Source organism: Psammomys obesus, unplaced genomic scaffold (assembly GCF_907164565.1).
Source record: "Psammomys obesus unplaced genomic scaffold, mPsaObe1.curated_primary_1811, whole genome shotgun sequence".
Taxonomy (NCBI): Eukaryota; Metazoa; Chordata; class Mammalia; order Rodentia; family Muridae; genus Psammomys; species Psammomys obesus.
Window position 1 is genome coordinate 2,196,950 of NW_026590859.1, and position 27,644 is coordinate 2,224,593.

The 27,644-nt window shown below is 41.5% G+C and overlaps 1 protein-coding gene across 4 annotated transcripts in view; it reads left to right on the forward strand.

Annotated features, from left to right (window-relative positions):
• Syt14 (synaptotagmin 14) overlaps window positions 1-27,396 on the forward strand; it is a 156,460-nt gene extending 129,064 nt beyond the window's left edge. For 3 of the 4 annotated variants that reach the window (XM_055609199.1, XM_055609200.1, XM_055609198.1), the window contains 2 exons: window positions 16,998-17,187; window positions 21,229-27,396. In XM_055609199.1, coding sequence (XP_055465174.1) covers window positions 16,998-17,187; window positions 21,229-21,542 — 504 coding nt within the window. In that variant the 3' untranslated portion in view covers window positions 21,543-27,396. Of the gene's footprint in view, window positions 1-16,997; window positions 17,188-19,933; window positions 19,991-21,228 lie in introns of all 4 variants that reach the window. The other variant, XM_055609201.1, reaches the window with a different exon arrangement.
• The last annotated feature ends 248 nt before the right edge of the window (window positions 27,397-27,644 follow it).

The following is a 27,644-nucleotide window of genomic DNA, read 5'->3' on the forward strand; positions in this document are numbered from 1 at the left end:
GGAACTAAATTTTCAGAAACAGACAAATAATTTCTCCAATTTTAGTGGTCCTTTAGAAACAGATAATTGGGGAAAATGAACCATGTAGCCTATTACTTATGTTCAGGTGTGTGTTTGTAGCATAATCCCACTTGACTGTCCTGGAGCTTACAGTGTGAAATGGCATGAAGTGAGAAGACAATTTTAACAGGTTTGTCCAGAGCAGCAAGTCACAAAATAAAAGGTACTACTGTCTCTATAACTAGCTGCTGTTCATTGCTTTGCAGTGTCCTTAGTGCTCTATAAAGACATGTTTAAACTATATCAGAAAATAATTGAGGGAACTGGAAGATGCCCTATGAAACTTCACCAAGGTTTTCAGAGATATTTTTGTATATTCATGTTTTAGTGAATGTAGAAATCATATTTTTATTTCATTTGTCAGAAGTTTTCATGTAACATCCAAAATCAATCAGAACTAATTTTCAAATATTCTGTTTTGCCGCTGTCTTGGTTAGGGTTTCTAATGCTGTGATAAAATACCATCAACTTGGGGGGAAAGGGTTCGTCTTACACCTCCATACTGGAGGGAAGGAGCTAAGGGTGCACATCTGGAAGCAGGAGCAGATGACGAGGCCATGGAGCAACGCTGCATATTGGCTTGCTCCTCCTGGCTTGTTCTGAAGGAGGGAGAGTCCTCTTCTCTACCAGAGTCCCCTTTCAACAAGGCTAACAGCATGTCACTGTCAGCCTAATGTTTACTATGCTTTTGAGATAGTCTTGAATAAAATAATGTCTTCCACATCAGACTTTGTCTGTTCTTCAGCCTTCCATCTTCTTTTTATATCCATTTGCCTTGACTAGTCTTCTAGTACAATGTTGAATATAAGTAGGGAAAGCAGATGTTCATGGCTTCTTCCTGATCTTAGAGGAAAAGCATTCCCCCTTTTAAGACGAAGAATATTAGTGTGAGGTTTCACACATGTTCGTTACTATCTGAGGAGGCTCCCTTGGCCCCTGGTTTGCTGTTGTTAGAGCATGTAGTCCTAGTAAGCAGTGTCTGTATTGCTGCGGTGATAGCTTTTATGCTGTTCCATTACTGTGGCATGTTACATTTGCTGAGGGGGTGCACATGTGAGTTCAGGTGCCTGTGCATGTGGTGAGCATGCGCACAACTGGGGTTGGCACCCAAGTGCTGTCCACTGTCTGTTTGAAAGTTCATGGTACAGGCCAGGCTAGCTGGACATCAAGCTACCAGGGATTTGCCTGTCTCCACCTCTTAGCTTACCACCACTGGGAACATAGGCATACCGGGTTTTTATGTGGGTTCTGGAGATCAAATGAGAACATACATTTGCAAGGCAAGTACTTTACCAACTGAGCCTTCGCCCAGCCTATTGCTCTTCTCCGTGTGTTACCTTCACCTTGCCTTCCCGAATAAGTCTTCTTTTGTCGTGACAGCTTGCTAGTTTTTTAAGCATTTTTGTTTTACTCATAAAAGATACAGGTGTTTAGTATGCCTTTGTTCTGCTGCCTTTGCATGCTGTGGTATTTTACTCACAAGGAATGAACTAGAAAATGTTTTCTCTTGTGTTTTATTTTGTTTTTAAAAGTTTTTCATGTATATGTTAGTGCAGCTGTAACAAAACAAAAACAAACAAAGAAAAACAGGCATCTTACAATAACAAGCTTTATCTTTCTAGACGTTTGGGATTATTGTTGTCAGGTGCTGGTTCCATTGGAAGTCAGCTGGCCATGGCTACAGCCCTGGCGACCACTGGCCTACAAGCCTGTCACTCCAGTATGCACTGTGTCCTCTCTCTTTGTGTCTGTTGTCTCTGTCTCTTTCAACAAGAGTGCCAGTCACACTGGGTCAAGGGCTCACATGTCCTCCTAGGTCTACAGAGACCTTATGTTCGGATAAGTTCACACCAGCTGCAGCAGACGTTAGGACTCCAACCTTTTATTTATATATTTATTTATTCATTCATTCATTCACTTATTTATTTATTTATTTATTTATTTACTTACTTACTTACTTGTTTATTTATTTATTTATTTTTGTGGAAAATACTCTGAAAATAGAGCTTACCGGTGACACCACCTGAAACGGGTTTACTTATTGGGCAGCTTGGATTTCCTCTGGTGTAGTTTAGTAATTCGGTTTTTCGCTCATGTGTTCATATTTTCCATTTCCTTTTAAGACATTTCGAGTTCTCTGGTAGAATTTTGGGGGTCATTCATATATTCTGTCATATCATCTGCAAATAGTGGTACTTTGACTTCTTCCCTTCTGATTTCCCTTGATCTCCTTTGGTTGTCTTATTGCTCTAGCTAGGACTTCAAGTACTATGTTGAAGAAATAGGGTGACAGTGGGCAGCCTTGCCATCCTGAGTGAGGTAACCCAGAAGCAGAAAGATACACATGGTATATACTCACTCATAAGTAGATATTAGCCATATAATATAGTATGAACATACTAAAGTCTGTAGCTCTAAAGAAGCTAAAAAACAATGATGACCCTAGGGAAGAGTCTTAATCCTCAATCAGAAGGCCAAACGGGATAGACATCAGAAGTGGGGAAAAAACAGGGAACAGTACAGGAGCCTACCACAGAGGGCCTCTGAAAGACTGTACCCAGTTGGGTATCAAAGCAGATGCTGAGACTCATAGCCAAGCTTTGGGCAGGGAGTCTTACGGAAGAAGGGGAAGATAAAAAGACCTTGAAGGGACAGGAGCTCTGTAAGGAGAGCAACAGAGCCAAAAAATCTGGGTCCAGGGGTCCTGCAGAGACTCATGAATCAACCAAGGACCATGCATGGAGAGGACCTAGACCTCAGCTGTATCCCATGGGCAGCTCAGTCTCCATGGGGGTTCTTAGTAAGGGGATCAGGGGCAGTCACTGGCAGGACTGTTCTTTGATCACCTACTGCTGGTATGGCAGCCTTGCCAGGCCAAAGAGGAAGAGGATCCAGGCAGCCCTAATGACACCTGATAATCTAGGGTGCGATAGTAGGGGAGAGGACCTCCCCTGTCAGTGGTCTAGGGGAGGAGCATAGGGGGAGAAAAGGGAGGGAAGGTGGGACTGGGAGGAGATGAGGGAGGGGGCTACAGCGAGGATACAAAGTGAATAAATGGTAATAAATAATAATAATAAAGAAAAATTATCATTGATCAGAAAAAAGACATTTCGAAGTTTAGTTATTTATAAGAATTTTTAAAGTTTTAGTTGTCTAATTCATTGAACTTCAGGTATTAGTTCCTTATTAACTTTTTTACTTCTCAAGGTCTATAATAATAGCCCTTTCCCCCCCACACACACAAGTTAAGTAGTTACCGTGTTGTCTTCTATTTTCTTGGACACTCCAGTTAGATGTTTTTCAATTTCCTTGGCCTTTTCAAAGAATCAGTTTTTACTTTGTTGGATTTTCTCTGTTATTCTGAGAAAGTCTTTCCACTCCCATCTTTATTTAAATTCTTGTCTTACTGCTTTGGGCTTAGTATACTCATTTTCTAGTTTTGTTTTGCGTTGTTAGAGTTTTGATGATTTGAGAACTGACTTTCTTAATAAAGGCACTTACGGCTAGTGAGTGAACTAGTTTTTAATAAAGGCACTGAACTAGTTTTTGCTGCATCTCATGTGACATGTGTTGTTTTTATTTCATCTTTGAATCATTAATTATTTACAAATACGGTATTTAATTTACATGTTTGTTAATTTCTCAAGTTTTCTTCTGTTAATTATTTCTAATTTAACTGTCTTAGAAAATGTAACTGAGACTTATTTTGGGGGCTTAAGCTGTTGTCTATCCTCACTTACCCACGGAAAATATTCCATGTGCACTTGAAGAGCAGTCTTTCCTGTGCTCTGCAGATGCTGCCAGATGCAGCTGGGACACAGTGTCAGGTCTTCTCCTGCCTTGTTGTCTTCCTGTATGAGGAAAGGAAGAGTGACGGCTTTGGCTGTCTGCAGAATTGGCTCTATGTTTTTCCAGTTTTGACAGCTGTTGCTTTTATTTCGGGGCTACATTGTTGGGTGGCATTTTTATCATTATAAGATGTTATTCTGTCTCATATTAAATTTTCTTAGTATATATTTGGGTTGATACTGTCTTAGCTACTTTAGGTATCTTTTTGTTTATGCTTGCATGATATATCTTTTTTCCAGTCATTTTTTTTACTGTCACCTCATTGGTGTCTTTAAACCTAACAAAGAACTCTCATCAATGTAATATTATTGTGAAGTGTTGTTTGAAGCATATTCTGCCAGGCCTTGATTTTTGGTTGGAATATTTAGTTCATCTGCATTTCTGTGATTACTGATGACCAAAGTGCCATATTACCATTTGTTTTTCTGTGTCTTATTCCTTGTCTTTCTGCCTCTCACAGATTTATGTTGTGTTAGGTAGTTTCTAGTATGCTGCTATATTTACCTTCCTACTACTCCATTTTTCAAGTTATTCTCTTAGTGAGTTTTCTGGGGATTACAATTAAAATCTTAATTTAAAATAATCTAATTCAAGGGATTACCAACCTAACCTCAGTAGTATATAAAATTTGCTTAGTGTGTGGCTCATCGATTTTCCTTCTCCATTTTTGTTGTTATTATCATACAAGTTACATCTGTATATATTAGCAGTATATTAACAAATGTTTAGATTTATTGCTTTATTCAATGTCTTTTAAATTGGATGGTAAAGAATTACATATTGTTTTCTCATTCCTGGCTTAACAAATTATATAAAACAAAATTCTTTACCTTGTATGTTTGAAGGACAATAGATTCCTTCTGGAAAGCACAAGAAAAAAAAATCTTGCTTTGCGTTTTCTTTTCTGTCTTCTAAAGACCACCTCTGTTTCATGGCTCCTGCTCTTCTTTTTCCATCATCCACGCCAACTGCAATGGCCTTTTGACCTCACTCTCTCATTGCTTCTGTCTCCTGGTCTCTCTTACAGAGCGGAGGGAGCAGAAGAGATGCACCTCTTACAAAGGTACTAAGCTGACCCACTCTAAGAGTCAGAAGCACTCTCCCTTTGAAAGGTCTTTCATCATGTCTTCAAAGTTGTTTTTCCATATAAGGTAACTGCTAAAGTTATTTTTACAAAACTGTTTGTTTCTTTTAGTTTCTTAATACCGCTATCGCACAAATAATTGAGACCCTTTTATGTTTGTTTAATAATAAGCTTCACAACACAATAACTGAGCAGTTATTACTGTATTCTTAACCCTCTAAGCAAATCTAGTTTCCTCCCAGCGTACATCCTAGAGATACTTATACTTTGTAGCTCTCCGGTTCCAGTTCCTTCTCTTGGACCTCTTCCATGGCTAAATCCTCTGGCTGAATCTCATACTTCAATCTCCTACTTCCTCTTCTTACTCCTTCTCCCCTGGCTGGCAGGAAGTCCAGCCCTATACTTTCCCCTGCTCAGCAGTTGGCTGTAAGCTTCTTTATTGGCATTATCAGGGGACAATTGGGGAGCAGTGTTTATACAACATTGAGACAGAAGATTCTCAGAATAAGGATGGCAACCAGATATGGGGTTACAGAAATCAGCATTTGAATTACACAATAACTTTATGCTTACAGGCAACATTTACAGGTTCTGAGGCTTTTGAAACCTCCAAGCCTGCCCCTGTGACACAGCAACATCAACAAGGCCACATCTCCTAATTCTTCCCAAACAGTTCCACATACTGGGGACCAAGTATTCAACTATATGAGCCTATGGGGCCATTCTCATTTAAACCATCACATTTCCCTTCTGGCCCCTATTAGCTTATGGCCTTATCATAACACAAAATACATTTAGTCCACCTTCAAAAGTCCCTATAGTTTTTCATTGTCTCAACACAGTTTAAAAGACTCAGTACAATTTAATAATTCAAAGTCTCTTCTGAGGCTCAGTGCAATCTCTTAATTGTAAAAAGCAAATTATATACTTCAACATACAATGGCACAGAATATACATTACCATTCCAAAATGGAGGAAATGAGGCACAGTGAGGCAGTTCTATACCAAAGCAAGACCAAAACCCAGGCCAACAAACTCCAAGTCTAGTAGCTCGGTTTTCCAGTATTAAGGGGTATAAATGGCTCCACCCTACAAGCTTTGCTGACTACAGTATACTTCTCTCTCGTAGGTTGGTTCTGCTCCCTGACTACAGCTCTCCTTGGCAGGTACCCCAGTGTTCTTAACCACTAGTATCTTGGAGTGTCCAGGACAACCCAGGCTTTACTTTCACAGCTTCATGCATCGGCCTCTAAGGACCTCCATGCAGGGACTCCTCTGCCACATGCCCCGCCTCAGCTGCTTTTCCTAACTGCAGAAGAAGAGTCCACAATCCCTTTCCTCTATCATTCTTGACTATAAAGCAAGAAGCACATGGCCACTGCTGCCAGTTTTGGCTGATTGCTTGGAATAGAGGCCGGCCCTAGCCTTGACTCACATTTGTGTATGCTTTAATTTTATGCTATTTTTTAGTTGCAAAAATTTTTCTCAGGTCTTTTTTTCTTTACAAGTTAGAAGCTTAGCTGAGTGGGGTCTTGCCCTGAGGGCATCATTGCCTTTATTCTGGTTTTTTTTTTTTTTTTTTGTCTTTAATTTTCTCAACTCTCAGCACAAGCCTTGGCTCCAACATTAAGTTTCCTGGTGCTCTTTTTTCCTAAAATGGTACATTTTATATGTTCTTTTTACCATGCTTGCTCTTTTTCTTTGTACACCTATATCAGAGTGATTTCCAATAAACATGAAACAGAGTGAATACTAGGCTGTCTTGAAATCACCTCTACCATCAAAATTAGTCCCAAACTCTTCAAAATTAGTCCCATATACACATTTTTATGACAAGGACAAAAAAAGCAGCCACATTCTTTGCCAAATATCATCATAATAGTCTCTAGCCCATTTGCTAATATTGTTTCCTCTGAAACCTCTTGAGTCGGGCTTCCACAGTCCACATTTCACTTAGCACCATTGTCCTTGAAGCTCCTAATAGGATGTCCCGTTATACCCTACTTACAGCAATCCATTTCCTAGTCCAAAATCCCTAAGACTTCCATATTCCTAAAAATAAACAAACAAAAAACATAATCAGGCCTGTCATGGGAATGCCTCACTCCTGGTACCAACTTCTGTCTTAGTTACTTTTCTATAAGCCACTGTGATGAAAGCAAATTTTAGAAGAATAAATTTACTTGAAATGTATAGTTTCAGAGGGTTTTAATTCATGACCACCATTATAGGGTGCATGGCAGAAAGGCAGGCAGGCTGGAGCTGGAGCTGAGAGCTTGCATCTTAATCCACAAGCATGAGGCAAAGAGACAGACACTGAGAATGGTGAAGGGCTTTTGAAGCCTCCAGACCTGCTCTTCTAACGAGGCCACAGCTCCTAATCCTTCCCAAACAGCTCCACCAACTGAGGACTAAGTATGCAAATAGATGAGTCAATGAGACAGTTTTCATTCAGACCACACAGATGCGCTTCATCAAATTGGAATGTTTTCAGTTATTATTTTCTGATATGTCTTCTGTACCTTCTCTATCTTCTTCCCAGAGTTCTGATGAGTTGGACTTGGTTATGTTTCTCACTGGCCTTTGAAACTTTCTTCTCTTTCTTCCTGTTTTTCCTCACTCTTGGGCTGGAAATTCTCAATTTTCTTAATCTTCAAACTTAATGCTGTTGATCTCTCTATTGAATTTCTCATCTCAGTTATTCTTTCCACATCCAGAGTTTTCATTTGGCTTCTTGTTTTTGTTTTGTTTTGTTTCGTTTTTACAGTCATTTGTATCTCTTTATAAGTGTTCTCTATTTGCTGAGGTGTTCTTCTCATCTGTAGCTATAGCTTCCATTAGCTGTTTGGACATGATTAAAGGGGGCTGGAGAGATGACTCAGAGATTGAAATTATGTGCTGTGCTTGTACAGGATCAGCTCCTAGCCCTATTCTGGGTAGCTAACAACCACCTAGTACTAAAATTCCAGAAGATCCTGTGCCCTTCTTTGGCCTCTATGGGTACTGCACTCATGTACACAAACCCACACAGATGTACATAATTTTAAAATATATACATTTGCAAAAGAAAAATAAAATGTCTGATTCCAGTCTTCTCCCTAAGTCCACTTCTGGTCTTCCACGGTGTCTGCTGTTTTGTTTTGTTTTGTTTTTATGTCTTGTAACCTTTTCTTGTTAAAAAGAAAAAGAAGTGGAAATTTAAGTGTTATAAAAGACTACATTTATAAATCAGCCCCATCTCCCAGTTTATTGCTTCTTTTTTTCCTCATTGTTGCTACTTTTTGCTTAAAGATATATTAATTCTGTAAACCCTGTTGTTTATCATGTGCAGTTGCTGGACTCTGGTTACATTGGTAGTCAGCTACTATTCCCTTAAAAGCTTGAATCATTAATTCTCTTAGCATTTGATGGGGATACTTGTATTTTAATATACCTTCAGTGTTCCTAAGGCCAGTTTATAACAGCCTTGGCTTTCACTTCCTGCATGCACAGGTCACCTGGAGTTGAGGATGAGGACTTCCTAGGTCTTTTCCGGGCATGTGCACAGCCTTACCCATGCACATAGACCTCTGGATTCCTAAGGTGTTGCAGCTTTTAGGGCTTGTTAAAAGATCTCATTCTGGGCCTGGAGAGATGGCTCAGCCGGTAAGAGCACTGGCTGTTCTTCCAGAGGACCTGAGTTCAATTCCCAGCAACCACATGATGACTCACAACCATCCATAATGGAACCTGATTCCCTCTTCTGCTGTGCACCAAAACAGTGTTCATATACATAAAATAAATAAATCTTAAAAAAAAAAAGTTCAGAAAAAAACATCATTCCACAAATTTTTCTCTAATTTTCATGAGCTTCAATTGGAACTGTCCCCTCAGTAGCTACAGCATTAAATAGTTCCATGAATTTTACCCAGCTCTTTTCCTGTTGTGATCACATAGCTCAAGCCTAAAGCCAAGTAAGACGGAGTCCAAGCCCTGAGCATAGAACCTTCCTGGAAGCTGTGAGGCAAGCTGAGTCAGGATAGCTCTCTGAGAGGGCTGCTGGCCATTCCAACCCATTCCCCCTCAGTGTTTCCCAGCTTGGGAAGCCCCACTTTTTTTTTTTATTTATTTTTTTTCTTTTTAGTTACATTTTGTTAACTCTGTGTCCCAGCTGTATCCCGCTCCCTCATTCCCTCCCCAACCCCACACTCCCTCCCTGGTCTCCTCCCTGCCCCTTTCCAAGTCCCCTGATAGGGGAGGACCTCCTCCCCTTTCATCTGACCCTGTTTTATCAGGTATCTTCAGGGCTGGCTGCAAAGTCCTCCTCTGTGGCCTAACAGACTGCTCCTCCCCTGGGGGGGGGGGGGTGTCAAACAGCCTGCCCTTGAGATCCTGTTAGAAATAGTCCGTGTTCCCCTTACTTTGGAAAACTACTTGGTTACTGAGCTACCACGGGGAAGCCCCACTTTTAAGATGACAAAATAGAGGGCTAATTTTAAATTTTGTGAAGCTTGTTCTTATGGTTATCAGTTATTTTCCTTGTGAAAACACTTCTCATATTGCTAGCTTTTGGTAACTCAGATTGCTGAAAGGTTCATTTTAGCGGCTTTTGCTGCTGCTCATGATGCTGTGTGGAGCAGAATACTTTCAGAAGTGCTTACTTTTCTCTCTGGCATTAAGTATTTTGAGTAGAGGTATCGCCATCAAGACCAGTTTTGTGGAAGTCTGGTGTCCTCGCTTTGACAGAGGCATTGGTAATATGAACCCCCCAGTCGTCCAGTTAAGGAAGATCAGACAAACCAAACAAGGCCAGAAGTTCAGAGAATCAGGAATAACAGATGGCGATGGCATGACCATGAACAAAACCTGACCAAGCATGGAAGAACTCTCTCGTTTCTAAACTAAACTCCTCCCTCCCCCGTGATTCCTCCACACACACACACACCCATGACAGGATGCATACTGTGTACACAGGAGGTAGAGTGGGGCAGAGACAGCTATGATGCCAGCATACTGTGGAACTAACACCATGTGCCGCCCCACGTGATCTCACTGTGCAGGACGGGAACAAGGATTTCCACTTCATGACAGCAGGCAGCTAGAGCCTAAGTCGGCAGGTGCTCTCCAAGGAAGGACTCCAGAGTGGGTAGACTTCTCCTAAGCTCCTCTTCTCTCAGTAACAGGTTAACCCTGCTGAAGATTTGTGATGCTTGTGCTTGCTTTGGGGGCTAATGTCACTGTGGCCTCATATGCCTCAGCCTCCCAAATGCTGGGACTGTAGGTACGTGTCAGCACAACCGGCTTTAAGGTACTGTCTAGACCTTGTACACCATCTTGGAACAAGTGGGAGCTTGCTGTAAATAGGACTTCTAAAGGGTAGCTATGCCTGGAAGACTGTGGCGCACAGTGGTGAAACCAAAGAAAGCACACAGCTGTTCTTAAATCTAAAGTTTCTGCTAGAGCTGAAACCCAGTTCTACGTGGGAAAGAGATGTGCTGATATAGATAACGCAAAACCAGCGCAGTGGCCGCTGGTGGTAAAGTGGGTGGGGCCCAGGTGGTCTGGGGAAGGGTGGCTGGCCCTGTAGGGGCTCATGCCAAATTTCTGAAGCAACATTTCCAAACAGGCCGAGGGACGCGTCTGTGATGCAGTGGTCCTCATGGGCTTAACCAATGAAAAGTCAATAAAAAAAATGTTGTCGTTGTTCTTTTTTGTTTACTTGTTTTTGAGGCAGGCTTTCTCTGTGTAGCATTCACTGGCTGTCATTGAACTCACTCTGTAGACCAGGCTGGCCTCCAACTCACAGAGATCTGCCTGCCTCTGCCTCCCAAGTGCTGGGATCAAAGGCCACCACCACCTGGTGTGTTTGTTTTTCAAAAATGATTCCTAGAGGAAAATTTTCCCATCTCTATTTGGTTAATTGTGTATTGAAAGAAGAGGCCCAAGATTCAAGAGCTAATGTATGGACAATACGATTTTATCACTTTGTAACACCCAGATTACAAATGTCTTTAATGTGGGGAGCTGCAAGGCCCAGGTGCTGTCACTTCAGGGGAGGAGTTGAGAATTGAGCACTGCAGAGTTGAGCCTAAACATGTCACCGTTGAGTTTTCCAGCAGGTGTCAGCATTACTTTAACAGCACCTTTGGGCTTCTGTGGAAGAGGGCGGGCAGCCACAGCCACTGTTCCTTTGTTCTTACCGTCCTGCTGTTTGCATTTACCGTCATGGAATATGTCGAATTCTATCTAGAGCCGCATTCAGTATTTATCATCTACATTTTTATTATGATCGTCTATGGGATTACTTACCTGTATAATACTAAGAAGCAAAAATTTCCCCTTCTCAGAAGACTCTTAGGTATTTTAAGGAGACTGGATCAACAGGGGGCAGCACAATCTTAGGATATTTAAATTTTGGTCATTTGACCATTCAGAAACAACATGCCTAGATCCTGTGGTAGGGGTGTTTTGAAGCATAGAATCCCTTGATGTCAAATGAAATATGATTTATAACACAATTATATAGAGAAGAGAACATGATATTTACTAAAATAAATATTACTTTATTGTATTTACTTACATTAAACACTGAAAATAATGGACTTGCCTTAAACAAACAAAAAAAATGAGGAAAATCTTTCAGAAAGTACTATGCTGCCTTCCATTTACAGATGAGGAAACTGAACATTAGTAAGATTTTACGACATACGAAGGTAACACAAGCAGAGTTTTAGAGCTTGCACACAAGCTCAGTCTCTGGGTGCTATGTCCGGGAGCCTGCCACTCCACAGCTGCAGAGTCGCACCTCAGCGTCCTGCACCATCGCTATGCGGTCCTGTGCACGTCTTCAGTCCCCTTGGCCCCTGAGGCGAGGCTTCGCTCACTTAAAACATGACTCACCCCACCACAGCCCAGGTTCAGGCACCCTGGCTTCCTGAGTCCCTCAGCCTCTACCGTCTGCAGCTCCTCTGGGCGGTGCTGAGTCTCCGGCAGGCCCAGCCTGGCTGCTCACCGTCTCCTGAAAGCACCGCTGGTTGCCACAGGTGGCACACCTGTCTGTCTCCTGTGGCCTCGGTGCTTCCTTTTTATATATAAAATTAGAAGCTGAATGCTGTCCTCCAGCCACAGCGAGAATAAATTTGACAGATTATTCATATTTACAGTAATTATTACACAATTTAGTTTCAAGTTTAAAAATTTGAGTAAAAGTAGTTAGAAATAAGGTGGAATCTACTCAGAGTCAATGGGAACCCTGGTATGTTTAGTCTGTAGGAATTATGTTGATTATTAAATGGCTGTTCCAGTGTTTACTTTATTTCACGTTGTATGCACCATTAATGGGCACTGATTCTGGATAAGATTAACACTCTACAGAGCTCACTCATCTGTCTGGAATTTTAGATTTGTTTTCTCTCCTCATAGAACTGATAATAATTATTCTCCCTCTGTCAAAAAGACTTCATGAAGAAGAGGAAATATTGAAATAATCTCTTTTACAAGATGGAGGATGTTTGACTTGCAGGAGCCTGTTGGTACCATTCGTTTACAGCAGCTTAGTTATGGGTCAGATTTATCTGGCTCAGGGCTGGTCTCCACATTACCGGCTCTGAGGCCAGGCCCTGTTCTACATTCATGACAGGGTCTACAGAGACTGCCAAAGGTAGGATGAAGGTAAAGCAGCAGTGTGCAGTGGCTCTTGTCCCCTCATTCTCTGTGGCACCTTGCTCTGCTTTCCATACACTCAGATAGGCACGTACACCAAAGCCACAGACTTGCTGCTTCCTCCAAAGGGGAATCAAAATGAACTCTTAGAGCACAACCTTTTAAGTGATCCTTCATTACATTAACACTGACTCAGCATGTGAAATCAAGGATCCTCGCACTCTTCCTGTTGCGCTCAGCAAGAGCATGGCCAGAGAGGTCTTTGTCCCCCTCCAGAGCATTCCTGGTGACAGTGTGGCTGGACTGACAGACAGCTATAGGTTCACATTTTCTTCTAACAGATGTTACTGGTGTAGCAGCCTAGTGTAACAAATTTAGCAAGTGTGTTCAAGCATGTTTCCTACACCATTTTCAGAAGTGATGATATAGCCTGATCAAAACTAAATTTGTAATTTTTTCCCAGCTGTCAGGAGAACATACCAAATGATGTAGGGTCTTACCCATGATTTAGGAATATAATACCTGTATTCCTTTTGACTCCTACTCTGTAATTTAGAAGTGTATTTGAAAAATGATACTTTATCTTCCTGAAGGCTAGACCAGTTGTTTCAGATATGTGCCCGTTCTTTTTTATTACTTACATAGCAAAGAGTAGGTTGAAGATTTATCTAAAACATTAAAAAATTAAGTATGTGTGTGTGCATGTATGTGTGTGTGTGTGTGTGTACAGCTGTGTGTAGGTATGCCACAGTCTATGTTTGGCGATCAGTGGACAACTGTCATAAGTCATTTTCTCCTGCCACCTTCTAGGATCCATAAATCAAACTCAGGGTCACTGAATTCCCGCCCAGGAGCCTCTACCTGCTGAGCCATTTCCCTGGCACTAAACGTTCTTTAATTATGTTGTCATATGAAGTAGCCTTCCTCTTTTCCTTCCCCCTCCATCCCTTCCTTTTTAACTCCTTGCCTTCCTGTCTTCTTTTTCTTCTTCTCCTCCTCCTCCTCCTCCTCCTCCTCCTCCTCCTCCTCCTTCTTCTTCTTCTTCTTCTTCTTCTTCTTCTTTCTATTTCTGTCCTTGTAACTCATGGGATTTCTTTGGGAATCTTCAAATAATTTCTGAATATTTATTCTTATGTATGTTTGTTTGCTTTTTTCCTCATATCAAGTAATCCTTTTGTAAACCTTCTCTCTTATGAAAAGGGTAAAAAACAGTAATGATGCCACCCATTTATTAGAAACAAGCAAAAAAAAAAAAAAAGGCCATTTCCCTGGGAACATCCATCACAGCCCTCTAGAATTAACCACAATGCAGTTATAGTAATCATTTTCTTGCTTTTCCTCATTGTTTTATCCCCCATCATTCTTCTGAAGCACCAGGTTTAGTTTGCTAGCTGTCCAGCAGGTTGTTTGGCTTGAGCTTGTTTTTGCTTTATTCTTTCTTATCTCTGGGTACGCTGCATACATCTCCAGTGGGTATATATGTAGGAGTGGGATGGCCAGACCATGGTGTATGTATCTCTGACATTTTAAAAGTAGTATCTGCTTGTACTCCCAGCAGAGGCGGAAGATAGCCCCCTTCTCTGTCACACCACACCAGATATTCGGCTAGCCTGTCTGTTTATTGATACCTCAGAGTTTGAACTTCCGTTCCCCTGATTGCTGATGAAGCCGAGAAAATGCAAAGAAATCTGCTGAGATTTTTACTGGGATTGCATTTAATGTGTAGATGATACATGGAGAATGTTGCAAAGCAGCCCTCTAGCATGCTTATGTGGTAGAGCACTTTCCATTCCCTCGGCAATGCTGCTGTTTTTTTAGATGCCTTACAGGCTAGTATGTCATTTGTTATATTCATTCTAGATATTTTGTGCTTTAGGCTGTGGCGAGTGCTTTTAATTGTTTTTGTTGTTTTGGTTTTTTGTGTTTGTTTGTTTGTTTGTTTGAGACAAGATCTCACAGTGTGGCCTTGGCTAGCACAGGGCTCATTGTGTAGACCAAGGTTCTCGGAAGCTTGAGGTCCTCCTGCCTCAGCCTCCTCCACAGCCCCGGGGTGTAGGCATGAGCCACTATGCCGAGGTCTAGAAATGACCCTTTTTATAAATCGCATTTTCAGGTGTGTTGCTGATGTATTTGTTATATGAATATTTTCAAATTTTACCTTTTGTGCAACTGCACTTTTCTGTGAATTTGCTCAAGTTTCCTTTGTACATGATTATATGTTGGACAAGTTTAGCCATTCCTCTTATAAATTAAGATGGCTTTAATTTATTTTATTGTTGTTTATGAAGGCCAGGACCTTCACTGGCTGTGATTTCTACCACAGTGGTGACAGAAAGTAGGAATGGTTGGCAATTTCAAAGGGAAAACAAGTTATAGAATTTTTTGAGACTGAGTCTCACGTATGCCGGGAAGGCCTGGAACTCACTGTGTAAACAAGATTGACTGTGATCTTTTCTCCTCTCCCTGCCTCTCCCACCTGAGAGCTGAGGTTACAGGTGTGCGCACACGCCCAGTGTGTGCGGTGCTAGAGCATGCTGCCCCGCCCCTGTGCAAATGCTCTGAAGTGTGGGTGTGTGTTGATGGATTTGGTTGCCAACAGTTGATTTAGGAATTTTAATCTAGATCCACAAGTGAGTGAATCCTCTGATTCCTGGACTTTTTATGTCTTTCCTAACCTTTCATTGCAAGGATTTGTTACACGCTTGACATCAGGTGGAGTTAAGGGCTCTCTCCTCTCTGTTGTCTGAAAGTGCTTGGGGAAGAGGAATATCACCAGAAGTCACAAGGGAAGCTGTCACAGCCAAAATGTCTTATTTTGTGTCTTTATTTTTTCAAGTGTTTAACGACCATCTCCATCTTAAGGAAAGTGGTTGGCATACTGTTTTTTCTGGTGTGTCTTCTGTCCACTGTCATCCTCTAGGAGTGGTCCATCTCATCCAGATCTCAGGTGTGCTGCCCTGTTGTATATTCATATCTGTGATCTGTAGAACATGCAGTTACTCACTCTCTCTTGCTCTCTTATTGGAATTTCTAGAAATTCATCTATTTTTGTTCATCGTTTTCATCTTATTTTATTATCTTATTCTCACTACTATTTAGTTTCTCAAGAATTACTTAGAAGTGTATTCAGATATTTTATAGGTCTTTTATTCATCTCTAGTATGTATTTCTACTTGATCAAAAACATAGTATGAGATTTTTCCTCACTAGAACCTTGTTGTTACTTGCTCTGCTCCTATAAGGAAGGCTCTGCTCCGCTGTCAGGTTCACTGCTCTGTGTCCGTAGCTTGATAGCTCTTTCTGAAGTGTGTGTGCCTCCTCCATCCTCCCCTGCTGGTCCGTCCAGTCTTGGAGGGAGAGGTGTTGCTGTACCAACACTGAATGTTTCTCCTCAAATTGTGAAGCCTTTGGTTTCTGTGTCTTAGCCCACACTGTAAAGTGCACGTGAGTTTGGAATTTTCTGTTTTCCTGGAAACCGAATGAGTCATCATTGTTAAGTGTACTCTTCACCTCTGATGATAGTCTTGTCTTCAGAGAAACCGACACACACAGCCGCAGCGGTTTTCTTTTGTTACAGTATGCAGAGTAAATTTTTCTTTTTTTTTTTCTTTTCTGCCTCTCTGTTTTAAATATTACCATAGAAAACGGCACATGGTTTTATTTATTTACCAACATATGCCAATCTTTGTCTTTAAGAATATAATTGAGATGTTTAGTGTAAATAAGTCTAAATTCACATCCATGTTTTGAGTTTTTTAGCTTGAGAAAACACCTTGTTGTTGAGCTGTTGGTGTTGTGGTAGAGACACTTGCTGCCAAATCTGCTGATCTGCATTCAGTCCCTGGGACCACATATTGAAAGGAGAGACCAGCCCTCCCAGCTGCCCTTTAACTTTCAGAAACACACCAGCCATATCCATTTGTGTGTGCACATGCACACACACACACACACACACACACACACACACAATAGATAGGTGATAGACATACAGACAGATAATAGAGTTTTAAAAAGTATCTCTGATTTGTCTGCAAGTATGCAGGAATATAGAAATTGCTTCATCTATTACTTGACTGAAATGTCTACAGACATTTCTAATTGAGTGTTTGGGAGTGTGGTATGCACTGCCACCCTCATCACAGCATGACCATTTTGTTTGCTTTGTTTGTTGTCATAGTTGGTGGTGATGGTATTGAGACAGGCCTCACTCTGTAGGTCTGGCTGACCTGCAACCTGTGCAGATCTGACAGGTCCACCTGCCTGTCTCCTGGGCTGGAAATAAAGGTATTCCCCAACATACCTAGCAACAATGTGGAATCCGTGTTTCCTAAAATACTGCAACAATGTTACATTTGCTCTGCAGGGCTGTGACTCCCAGGTGAGCTTGTCAGAGGCATCCTGTGGTGAGAGCACATCCTCCTGTCAGTCTCTGGAACATGGGTCTGTTCCAGAAATCCTCATCGGGCTCCTATACAACGCCACCACTGGAAGGCTATCAGCAGAAGTGATCAAAGGCAGCCACTTCAAAAACCTGGCGGCAAACAGACCACCCAGTGAGTGAAAAGAGTTATTTTATCCCAATGTTTGCTGTGCTTAGGGGACTTGCATCATTTTAGCCCTGACCAATCACAATGCAACTCTGAGTCATCAACCAATCTGTTTCCTGTTTTCTGCTTCTAGTCTTTTGGGAAGTAGAAAATGTGAAATTCAAAATATTAATTGTATGGTGACAGGGATTTTAATTTTTCATAGTGTCTGCAGAATAAATTATCCCTATCATTATCTTTTAATGCCAGATGAAGTTACAGGGTTTTAAAAAGTAACTACTATTCACAATATTAACAGAAAAGTATATCACTTTTGTTAGCTAAAGATTAATGTTGTGTTTTCTGTCTGCGTGCAATTCTCTGAACTAATGCAACTACCTCTGTATTTCCCTTCTTTTATCCTTAACACCTCATGAAGAAAGTCTTTCCTTGCGTTTTTCTTCTCCTTTGAAATGACAGGTTAAGGATGTAATTGAGTGGTACAACATGTTCTTGGCATGTACAGTCCCTGGGTTTTAGCACCAGCACCACAAGACAGAAAAACTTATGACCCTGCCCAGAAAACAAAAACAAACAGCAGAAACAAACAAACAAAAACATCAACATCACCCCACACAGCCAAGCAAGCCTTTTCCCTCCCAATAAAAACAAAATCAGGCCAGTGCTTGGCCGAGGTGACCTGGCAAAGAGAGGGGAAGAGTGACAGGCTTTTGTTTTTTTCTCCTCTCCTCTTCCTTCTCTGTGGTGAAGATGAGAAGAAGCCTGGAGAATGCAGAGAAATTGTCTGTACTCCACTCCAGAACTGTTGATGTCTTGTGAACTCTTAAACAGGAAACAGAACAACTCCTCTATATCTCTAAAAGTTAAACTTGTTCATGTCCTGGATTACAGCTTTGAAAGAAAATTGTAAATGACTAATAGCTTACATTTGTTTACGGATTTCCCAGAGGCTTCCTTAATACACTCTTACTCAGGATGCCAGCCATAAATGTCTATCATTTATGCTAACTTTGCTTTTAAGTGCCATAAAAATTCATTATTCAATACAGGTGAAACGCCATAAAAAGATAATAGGTTTGTACCAAAAACCGTGGGAAAGCTTACTTCATACATTACAGAATGAGTCTAGCCCTAAATTGAGAAGTCTGAAAGGCCAGGCTGGAGAGACAGCTCAGCAGTTACAAACCCTAGCAGTTCTTCCAGAGAACTCAGGATCAACTTCCATTTCAACTCCCAGGATCCCAAATGGTAGCTCACAACCATCTAGAACTCTAGTTGCAGGGAAGCCAATGCCTTTTTGTGGCCTTTGTAGGCACCAGATGCACGCATGGTGCAGACATGCATGTAGGCAAAACACACACACACATAAAATAATAATGTAGAGAGAAAACTTATAATCTCTGTAGACAATTGGCCTGACCTTGCATGCCTGTTTCTTAAGAGGTAAAGTCAAGGTTATGGCTCTTACACAGCAAGTGTGAGAATCAGATCTGACAAAGATGCATAAAAGTAGAATTAGCACTGTCCACTTTCTCATTTCAAAGAGAAAACTGAGTGTGTGAAAGAACATTCTGAGAAGAAGCAGGCTGGAGAGTCTAACTTGGTAGTCTTCACATATACTCTCTCCACAGAGGGCGGGACAGAAGCGTAGTAACATTGGCAGCTGGAGACAGGAGAGCTCGTGATTCCATGTCAAGCACACACGTGCCTGCTTGACCATAAGACACAGACCCAAAGACATTGCCAACACTGCAGCGGGAGACAGCAGTGCTTAGGGCCACACACAAGCTGTCAGTGTGTGCTTTGTGCTTTAGCTGGCACTTCAATAACTTTTGACAGATACTTACTTGGACATGTCAAAAAGTAGCAGAATGAGATGTTACTGTGGTATAGAGATAGAGAACAGAGTAAGAATGAAAAAAGAGCAAAGACAAGGTTAGATAGTTAACAGTATGATGGGCACCTATGGCATGGACTCTGGCCGGTGGCTCTGACAGCAGTTGGCATTATTTTAAAATTCGATCTTTAACCTCAGGTTCATCAGTAGTGTTAGCTTGGAAGTCAACAGTAAGTAAATAAAACCAACTTTTAAAATCCTGATATAAAGGGAAAGCCTTTGTAAAGGGCCTGTAAGATCCTTGCAAAGTGAAATTGAAGACAGTTGTACCCTCATGTCTCAAGTTGTAAGGTTATCACCCTTCGCTGACACTTAGGGTCTAAGCTGTGACCTGTTGTAAACCAGGTCACCCCAAATTCCCCTCAAGAAACAGGAGCAATATTCAAGAACAAGTATTGTGATAGCTGTATTGCATCTTGCATAACTGAATTCTTGATTATATTGAAAGTAACCAGACTTTTTGAAATACTAAATATTGCATGGGTAAAATTAAAATGTAGCACAATAATAGAGATCCTATAATGATTGTATTTGATCTTTTATAACCTGATAATTTGCATGATTCTATATGTTCAATGTGCTTTAGACCAAGAAGATACCATTGTAAATATGCCCCCTTTTAAACAGTGTAATTTTTGTTTATGATTACCCAACGATGTTAAATTTTTTCCTTCCATGGAGTTTACATAACAGCCCTTTGTTCAACCCTCTACCTGAATTAAAATGCTAAAGTTTTGTGTTTTTCCACTCAAGTGCACAGTGTTTCCTCTTTAATTCTGACCTTTGACCCTCTTTCACCCAACGATTGACATCTGGTCATTATTTCTTTTACTGCTTTCCACCCCCTGTTGTCAGATGGACTGTTCTGTTGTCTAAAACACTTGATAGGTGGACAGGTTTATATAATCCGAGGTGAGTTCCTGTAGAGGCTAATTGGATGTTGTCTTTTCATGCAAAAATGAAATGCCCTAAAACTTGCCAGCAGTGAGACTGTCCACCATGTTGGTTTCCAAAAACGATGCACATTTTTATCTGTGGTACTTTAAATAAGACTAACTTAGACTTTATCTCTGATTATGGATGATGGTATTCAGAATATCAACAAATGAGCAAAACTTTTTAAAATAAAAGTTATTTTTTTACTTCTTTGTATTTTGATTATGATAGAAGTAGCTAACTCATGAGACCATTACAATTATCTTTGAAATTATTTTCAAATTTTGATATGAAGTACACATGATGGATCAACATGCTGAGAGCATTTGCATGAGTCTACGAGACTTGAAAAGTCTTTAAAGAGAGAATATATCTTCTATATAGAAAGGCCTTGAAGTGTTACACTCACTTTGTGCACTAAACATCATATCAGTGTTTTGTAATTGATGAAAATAATTAAAATATCATTCTTAAAATTTTACATTAAATTATGCCTGGAAGAAACCGATAGTATTTAACTACCCCACCCCACCCCCTCAAGAAAAAGCACATTAAATGTACTCTTGCATGAAACCAGAAGAAAGTTTTACTTGGTTTGCTAAACGTTGACTGCTTAAGGCATTTGACTTCATTTGGATCCTTAAATGTTTTCAATATATATTTTAAAACCACATCCATGCAGAGATTTTTTTGACATTTCATCTTAAGCTGTTTCAGTGTCACCTTTGCATTCTTGTCTTCCTCCTTCCTCTTCACCATCTGCCTTCATTTCTGTTTGTTCGTTTATTCCTCCTCTCTGAAAACACAGTGGAATGCTGTAGTGTTGTGGCTTATGGAGCTTGCTAAGTGTCTATTGATGCTATGATGTCCTGCTTAGTGGAGTGAACTAGGGTGGTGATGGGCTTGGGGGTTGTGGGAGGCCAGTGAGGGGTGGGAGGAGAGGGAAGGATTATGAGGTATACCTTTAATGCCATCTGAGAAACAGTGAGGCTGAGCCGTCACTACTGCTCAAGTATTTTCAGCCTACGTAGCATTTCTGTACATGTCACTATTTAGTAAGCCTCTCCATCAGAGCTGAGCCAGTTGAGTTTCCATGAAACATGGTATACACCATAACCTTACAAAGTGTGACTACTTAATCATGGCATTTATCGTAAGAAAACTGTCCGTTTGTTTGAAATGATATTTGTGCTGTGTTGGTTTTCTTCCTTCAGATACATATGTTAAATTAACACTGCTGAATTCCATGGGCCAAGAGATGTCCAAATGCAAGACATCCACCCGCAGAGGGCAGCCAAATCCGGTGTACAAGGAAACGTTTGTCTTTCAAGTGGCCTTGTTTCAGCTCTCCGACGTGACTCTGATCCTGTCTGTGTATAACAGGCGCAGCATGAAGAGGAAGGAGATGATAGGCTGGGTCTCCTTGGGTCTGAACAGCTCCGGGGAGGAGGAGCTCAGACACTGGACTGCCATGAAGGAGGCCAAGGGACAGCAAGTGTGCAGGTGGCACGCACTGCTGGAGTCCTGAGGAAGGCGGCTGCAAGCCCGCACTGCCATTGTCCTCTGCTCAGCATCTGGAGCCACTACCTGGAGATCCCGGTCAACGCCCTCCCACAGTGCTTCCCACTCACGGAAAGATCAGCCAGTGCCGAGCCGAGGGGAGAAAGCTCTGTCTCTGGGAGAGAGAGCTCACATGAGAAACCAAGAAACTTGTGTCATTAGTGTCCAGCAGTCCTCCAGAAACTGAATAACATACTTTTGATTTGGTTGATTTTATTTAGTGAAAGAGCTAGGAATTTTGTGGAGATTGTGACTTAAAAGCAGAATTTCCATTGCAGCACTATGTACCATCATTCACATGCTACCCACAAGACATTCTGGCGGCCTGTCCTTGGGTGGCTCTCAGTGATCACAGGCCTATGTCAAGATGTGAAGGTTCACTCTCACTAACGAGTTCTGTTTCAGATTTGTTCTCTCTGTGCCTAAACCTTTGTCTATAGTACTAAACCCAAGTGCAGAATTCCTTGAAGGAAAGTCTGAGGTTGGTTTGTTTGGTTTATTTCTTTACTTCTTTTTTTTTTTCTGATCCAAAGAGACCATGCTCCTCTGGTCCCTTGTGAACTTCTTTGACTGTACTGCAAACTTCATAACTTCATGTTCAAGCCCTTTGTGTATTATGTATCTCAGTGTAGGACATGGCAGAGCACAGCTCCCATTAAGATTGCTTTCAGTGGTCAGTCTTTACAGCTGTGTGAGGTGGCAGACAGAGTGGCTAGCTGCTGACAGTGCAGTACAGCTCTTGTCAGAAGGAATTCTGACATCTGTCGCAAATGTCTGGTCTCCAACAACAGTAAAACGGGTAGCATTCTGAACAGGGGCTCCCCGAGTCCGTCCCCACCCCTCCCACTTCACTGTGGCTCTCAGCTCTGCTCTAGCTAAGATCATTCTGGATCCTTTGCTCTCGTGACTTGTGCTGTGTCTTGTGGCGTCTTCAGCGTGATGTCACTCTGTGCCTTTCATGCAAGTTGACCTTGCTTACACAGCTGGGAAGCCGCACTTGTGAACTGGGCCTTTAGCACTCATAGGTGTGAAGTCCCTTGGCAGTGCCATGGCCTTGCTCCGCTCTGCAGCTCGAGGTCATGTGCTGTGCTGGCCTCCACACCGCGAGCACCTTCCTGTTTTCACACTTCAGAACCACAGGTCAACTGGAAATAGTATAAGCTATTTTCTTTTTTATTTTTCTTCTTACCTGATGTAAATTTTTATGCATAGACTTTATTAGAATATGTTTTGTGTACATGAAAATACTTTCATTTTGCTCTTTCTCATTTCTAGTTAAGTTAGACAAAAACATACTATTTACTAACTGGTGAAAAGCTGCACCATAGCTCCAATCCCAGCTGAGCACTTTGGACTGTTACTGTGACTGAGAACTCATCAGTGCCATACTCGCTGTATGTGGCAGTACTGAAAGGCCTTAAAAACAAACCGTGAACTTATACATTTTTAGCTTTCAAACACAGCATTTTAAGGAAAGGAAAATGCAAATAAGATGCACAAAGTTAGTTTAAGGACGAAAGTTTCAGAGCCCAGCATGTGGCTCATCTCTGTAATCCTAGCATTTGAGAGGCTGAGGTTGTAAGCTTGTGGCCAGCCTAGGCTACATAGTTCCTGGCCATTCTGGGCTACAGAGTGAGAACCATCCCCCAAAAAAATCTTGTTACAAAGTTACATTAAAAAGAAAACATCCTTCTATCCTTGGTTAGTGAGCTTCCTAAGATTGCTTTTTTTATAAAGTGCGTCAGCTTAGAAATTAAAACATGAACAAGAAGCAAAATAGTTGATTTTTAGGTGTTATTGAAGAACAGAGTGAGGCGAACTGTGAAGAAGGATATAGGCAACAGTAAAAATTGGATACAGGCATTTGATGCTTCAGTGAGCTTTTGCTGGCTTTGAAACAACTGCCTGCATGGCTAACAACTGCTGTCTTCCTAATAAAGTCTCTGGTCTTCTTTGTCACAAAGCTCAGTTGGACATTATAAGACCAGCTTGGTGCTTCCACTGTGTTGAGAGGAAAATCTGTTATTTGTTAAGCCTCCTTTCCGGAGACTGTGCCCAGAGCTGTGTATCCTCCCAAAGATCCTCAGGGGTGTCTGGCATGGGGTAAGTATCACTTCCTGTATGACCTGGAAGGTGATTTCAGTCTTCTTTAACATCAGGAACAGTGAGTCCTCAGTGGTTATAGATGGCCCCACACGCAGCGTGCTGTGCTCACACAGTGGCGAAGGCGCCCTGCCTTTTCACATACTGATTAGGACAGAAGGCAGCGCTCTGGGCCATAGGGTGCCTTTTCTCTTCTCTGGATGACTTCCAAAGTGATACTAAGTTTGGAGCCAGATGCTGCCATTCTGTTGCATATAGAGCAGAAACACATCTTTTTCTGTCCTGCGATTTAACACAAATACTTCTCAAATTATCTGGGCCACAGATGTTGACCCAGGAACTTGAAAATGACAGTCTACACTCTTATTATTCTGTTAAAATCAAATGAAATGTCCAGATTCAACAGTTGACTGGCATGTGAGTATTCAAGAGCCTAGATTCCCGGGTCTTCCCAGTGTGGCTGTTGAGAACTAGCCAGAGGTGCAGATTGTCAGACCTTTCAAACTTCTGCAGCCTTGGGGCCTGAAAGCTAGCCACCTTCTATTTGACATACAATTGTGTATTACCTCATGGCACACTGGGAAATTCTCCGTAGTGTTGTGTTCACCGACAAAAGTCATTCAGTAGACCATATTTAGAGCAAATACTTAAGCTGCCTAGATGACTGTTGCTGTTGTGCAGTTGGGCCCTGGCAGGGTCAGATCTGATCTATGTAAAACACAGCTCTGTCTGCTAAATCACTGCTGCCTCTATGAGCCCGGAGCACAGCCAGTGACTGCATCAACAGGGGAGCAGAGACGGAGACCAGGCTGGTTTTGGCCATGAGGAATACAAATGATATCACAGCTTTCTGAGGGAACTAAGAGACAGGTGAGCTGTTTGAACGGTACAGGGGATAAGGCCAGTGATCACCAAGTGTTTTTTGTTTTTTTCTTTTAAATCCTTGTTGGGTATTAATAGAAATAACACAAAGTTCATTTGTGTAAAGCTACCATTTACCTCCATAGACTGAAGAATTGATAGAAAAATTCACAGTTGTTCTCCACAAGTTTCTTTTTCCTACTTTCTTTATAATCCAGGGTCCTTTCTCTTCATTTCTAACTTTTTACGTGTCAATTGAAGGTGGCTGTCAGTGTCAGTGTCACCAGCCAATCTAACACCACGGCAAGGTGAGGCAAGCATTCAAGCCCCTAGAACCACACCCACACCCTCCAAAGTTACACACTGGTGACGACACGGCTGTAACTTAGTGAAGATACGAAGAGGCAGGTACAGCATCAGGGTTTATCCAGGTAGAAGGTGCTGCTGAAGAAGCCGAGGCTGCCCCCTTTAAGTAACCCGCACTGGAACTGGGGTCCTCCAAATCCACATGGTATCTTCACTCTCTTCATTGTGGGTAGAAAGAGCAGCATTGGGCAAGTCCTGCACAGCCCAGCTGAGTGGCTGAGACAGGCCCAGGAGAGCAGAGCTTAGAAAGAAAAAACACAGTTCAGGGCTTGCCTTCTCAGGACACAGCAGCACTATTTTATAACTTGTGGGTAATTCTTATTTTTAAGGACTTGGGATTTGTTTGTTGTGTCTACACTGTACTTATATCCTGAAAATATGTTGATTCACTTGCTCTTCTCCACCAAGGTATTTTCATTGCCTGTATACACCTTTCTACCCCGTGAAACGACAGAATATCTGCTACCCTGTATTCATGTGAGGGGTCAGAGGAAAGACTGTTAGCCTTCCTATGCATGCTTATCCAAGTTTGTTTGTTTCTTTGTTAAAGTTTGCTACTATGACAAGATTCACCTCTAGCTTCCTTCTGCTTTGTTGTTAGTGCTTGCTGTGTGTAGCGTCTTTGTGAACCGTTTTTCTAACAGGAGCCACACAGCAAATACTGATGAATGATGTCGTTATTGTAGAACCAACACTGCTGTTGTGAAAGCCTTGTTCACTAAGGTGGGTTTTCTTTTCTTCTAATATGTATGTGTGAGACTCTCAGCTGTGTGCCGTGTGCTACTGTAGGGGCTACAGTTCGGACGGGCAGTCTTCTCTCACGATCTTGTGTGTTAAGGTACTGAGGCAGGCATCAGATGGTGTCTTATTGTAGGAGGTTAGAGAGAGGCATGTGCAGGGCCCTGGGGTTGAATAGGAAAGTATACAGTAAGTTCAACAATACTATGAGAAGATAAGAAAAATAGGATTTGACTCCCATCAAACTCCCCCAGATAAAACAGACAGTTGCTCTTGAGTTGCAATGTGCCTAAGAATTCTCCCAAGGCTCTGTCCAGAGATTCTGTTTCATTTGGTGCAGAGGAAAGCCTGAGAGTCAGGTCTGAAGGAGTTCCGCAGGAAACCCTACCTGGACAACACCGGGATATAATACTTTGTTTCTTATCTGCGATTATTGGCAGCAGTTTCAGTGCCCATAGATTAAGTCTTAACGTTAGGTAATTGTGAGGAAGCCAGCTTCTTGGGAATGAGGAATCACATTCTCTCCTGAACTCTCTCATGTTGCTTTAAGCGGGACAGTTTCCAAAACTATAAAACTGAAGTTAATACTGTAAAGTTAGAGGAAGGCCTTTCTTAAGTTGAGGGTGATATTTTGGCAGTCTTGCTGGATAAATACTAAAGATATTAATATGTCTTGTAATGTACCACATTGTTGGCTGAAGGGAAACCAGGACAGCTTTGACAAGTATACTGACACTACTGAAATATGATTATTTCAAGCACAGCTAGAAATGTATGGTGATACGTTTATCAAGAGAAAAACTGTAGTAGTAACATTTTAAAAATTAATTTATTATGTTTCTACCTAGTTTTATTACAATAACTTTTTTGTGGAAACAGTATAGCAATTCTGAGGAGCTGAAAGCTGACACAAAGGGAACAGCCTTTGCCTTAGCTGGCAGTGGTGGCCATGCCCTAGCAACTTGGCTGGGCTTGTACCTGAATCCTGAAATGAGGAAGTGTCTCAGCACTGTTTCTCAGTGCTTGCACTATGAACTCTTAGAGTCTGGTAAGTGTTAGAACCTACTCCTTTTCTAAAACTCAAGAGGTTCATCACTGCTCTGGGGCTTTGCTTCTCAAAATAACATGATTTTTATAAAAAAACTCAGTCAGCGGATCTTTTTATTTGATATCCCTTTCTCTTTTTCCCTTCTCTTCTCTCTTCCTTTCATTCTTTCAGTTTTTGAGACAAGAAGCTTCCTTAATAGTTTAGTTTCTATGGAGCTTTCTTATTTTTCTAATAATGGGTGTAGCTGAATGGTGACGTTTAACTGCTCTGTGAGCAGAATTGTCTCAGCCAACCTGAAGAAATGTGCTTCCTTTGGTCTCCCCTGTCTCTCTCCTGTTCACTGGTGACTTTCCCCCAGGAGTAGCGTTTGCTCATGTACATGCTATGTTCCTGTGGTCCTCAACAGCACTGTGTTGTCGCCACATGCTTATGTTCACTTGGTCAAGGTAGAAGCTGAGTGTGTGAGCCGCCATCTTGTAGAGTGAACGGCTGACCCACCGTGTGTCGCTGGGGTTGCGCTGTGCGTCCGTTGCCTTTGAAGTCTCACACCTTCTTTTGTACTCTACACCGACTGTCGCGGTGCCTTTTTCCTTTTGTATAATTGTATTACATAAAGAAATTGCTGACCTGTGTGTAAAAATGTCAAAAATACACCAGTCCAAGGAGATTTTAATGGCAGTTCAATTTTCCAGAGAATAAATTTTTGTGTGCATTAAAAGTTACTCTTTTTCACATTTATATTAAAAAAAAAATGTTTTTCCATTTTACCACCCATGTGAAATGGATAAACATCCAACCTTTTTTATAATGATACATAAAACTCATCCCTATTTATCACTGGCAACAAGGTGTTAACATGGCCATTAAACAGATGAGCTAATGTCAGTTAGCTGCATCAAGTGGGTCTGTCCTTAAGACAAGGCTTAGGAAGAATCCCATGTGCATCAAATTCTG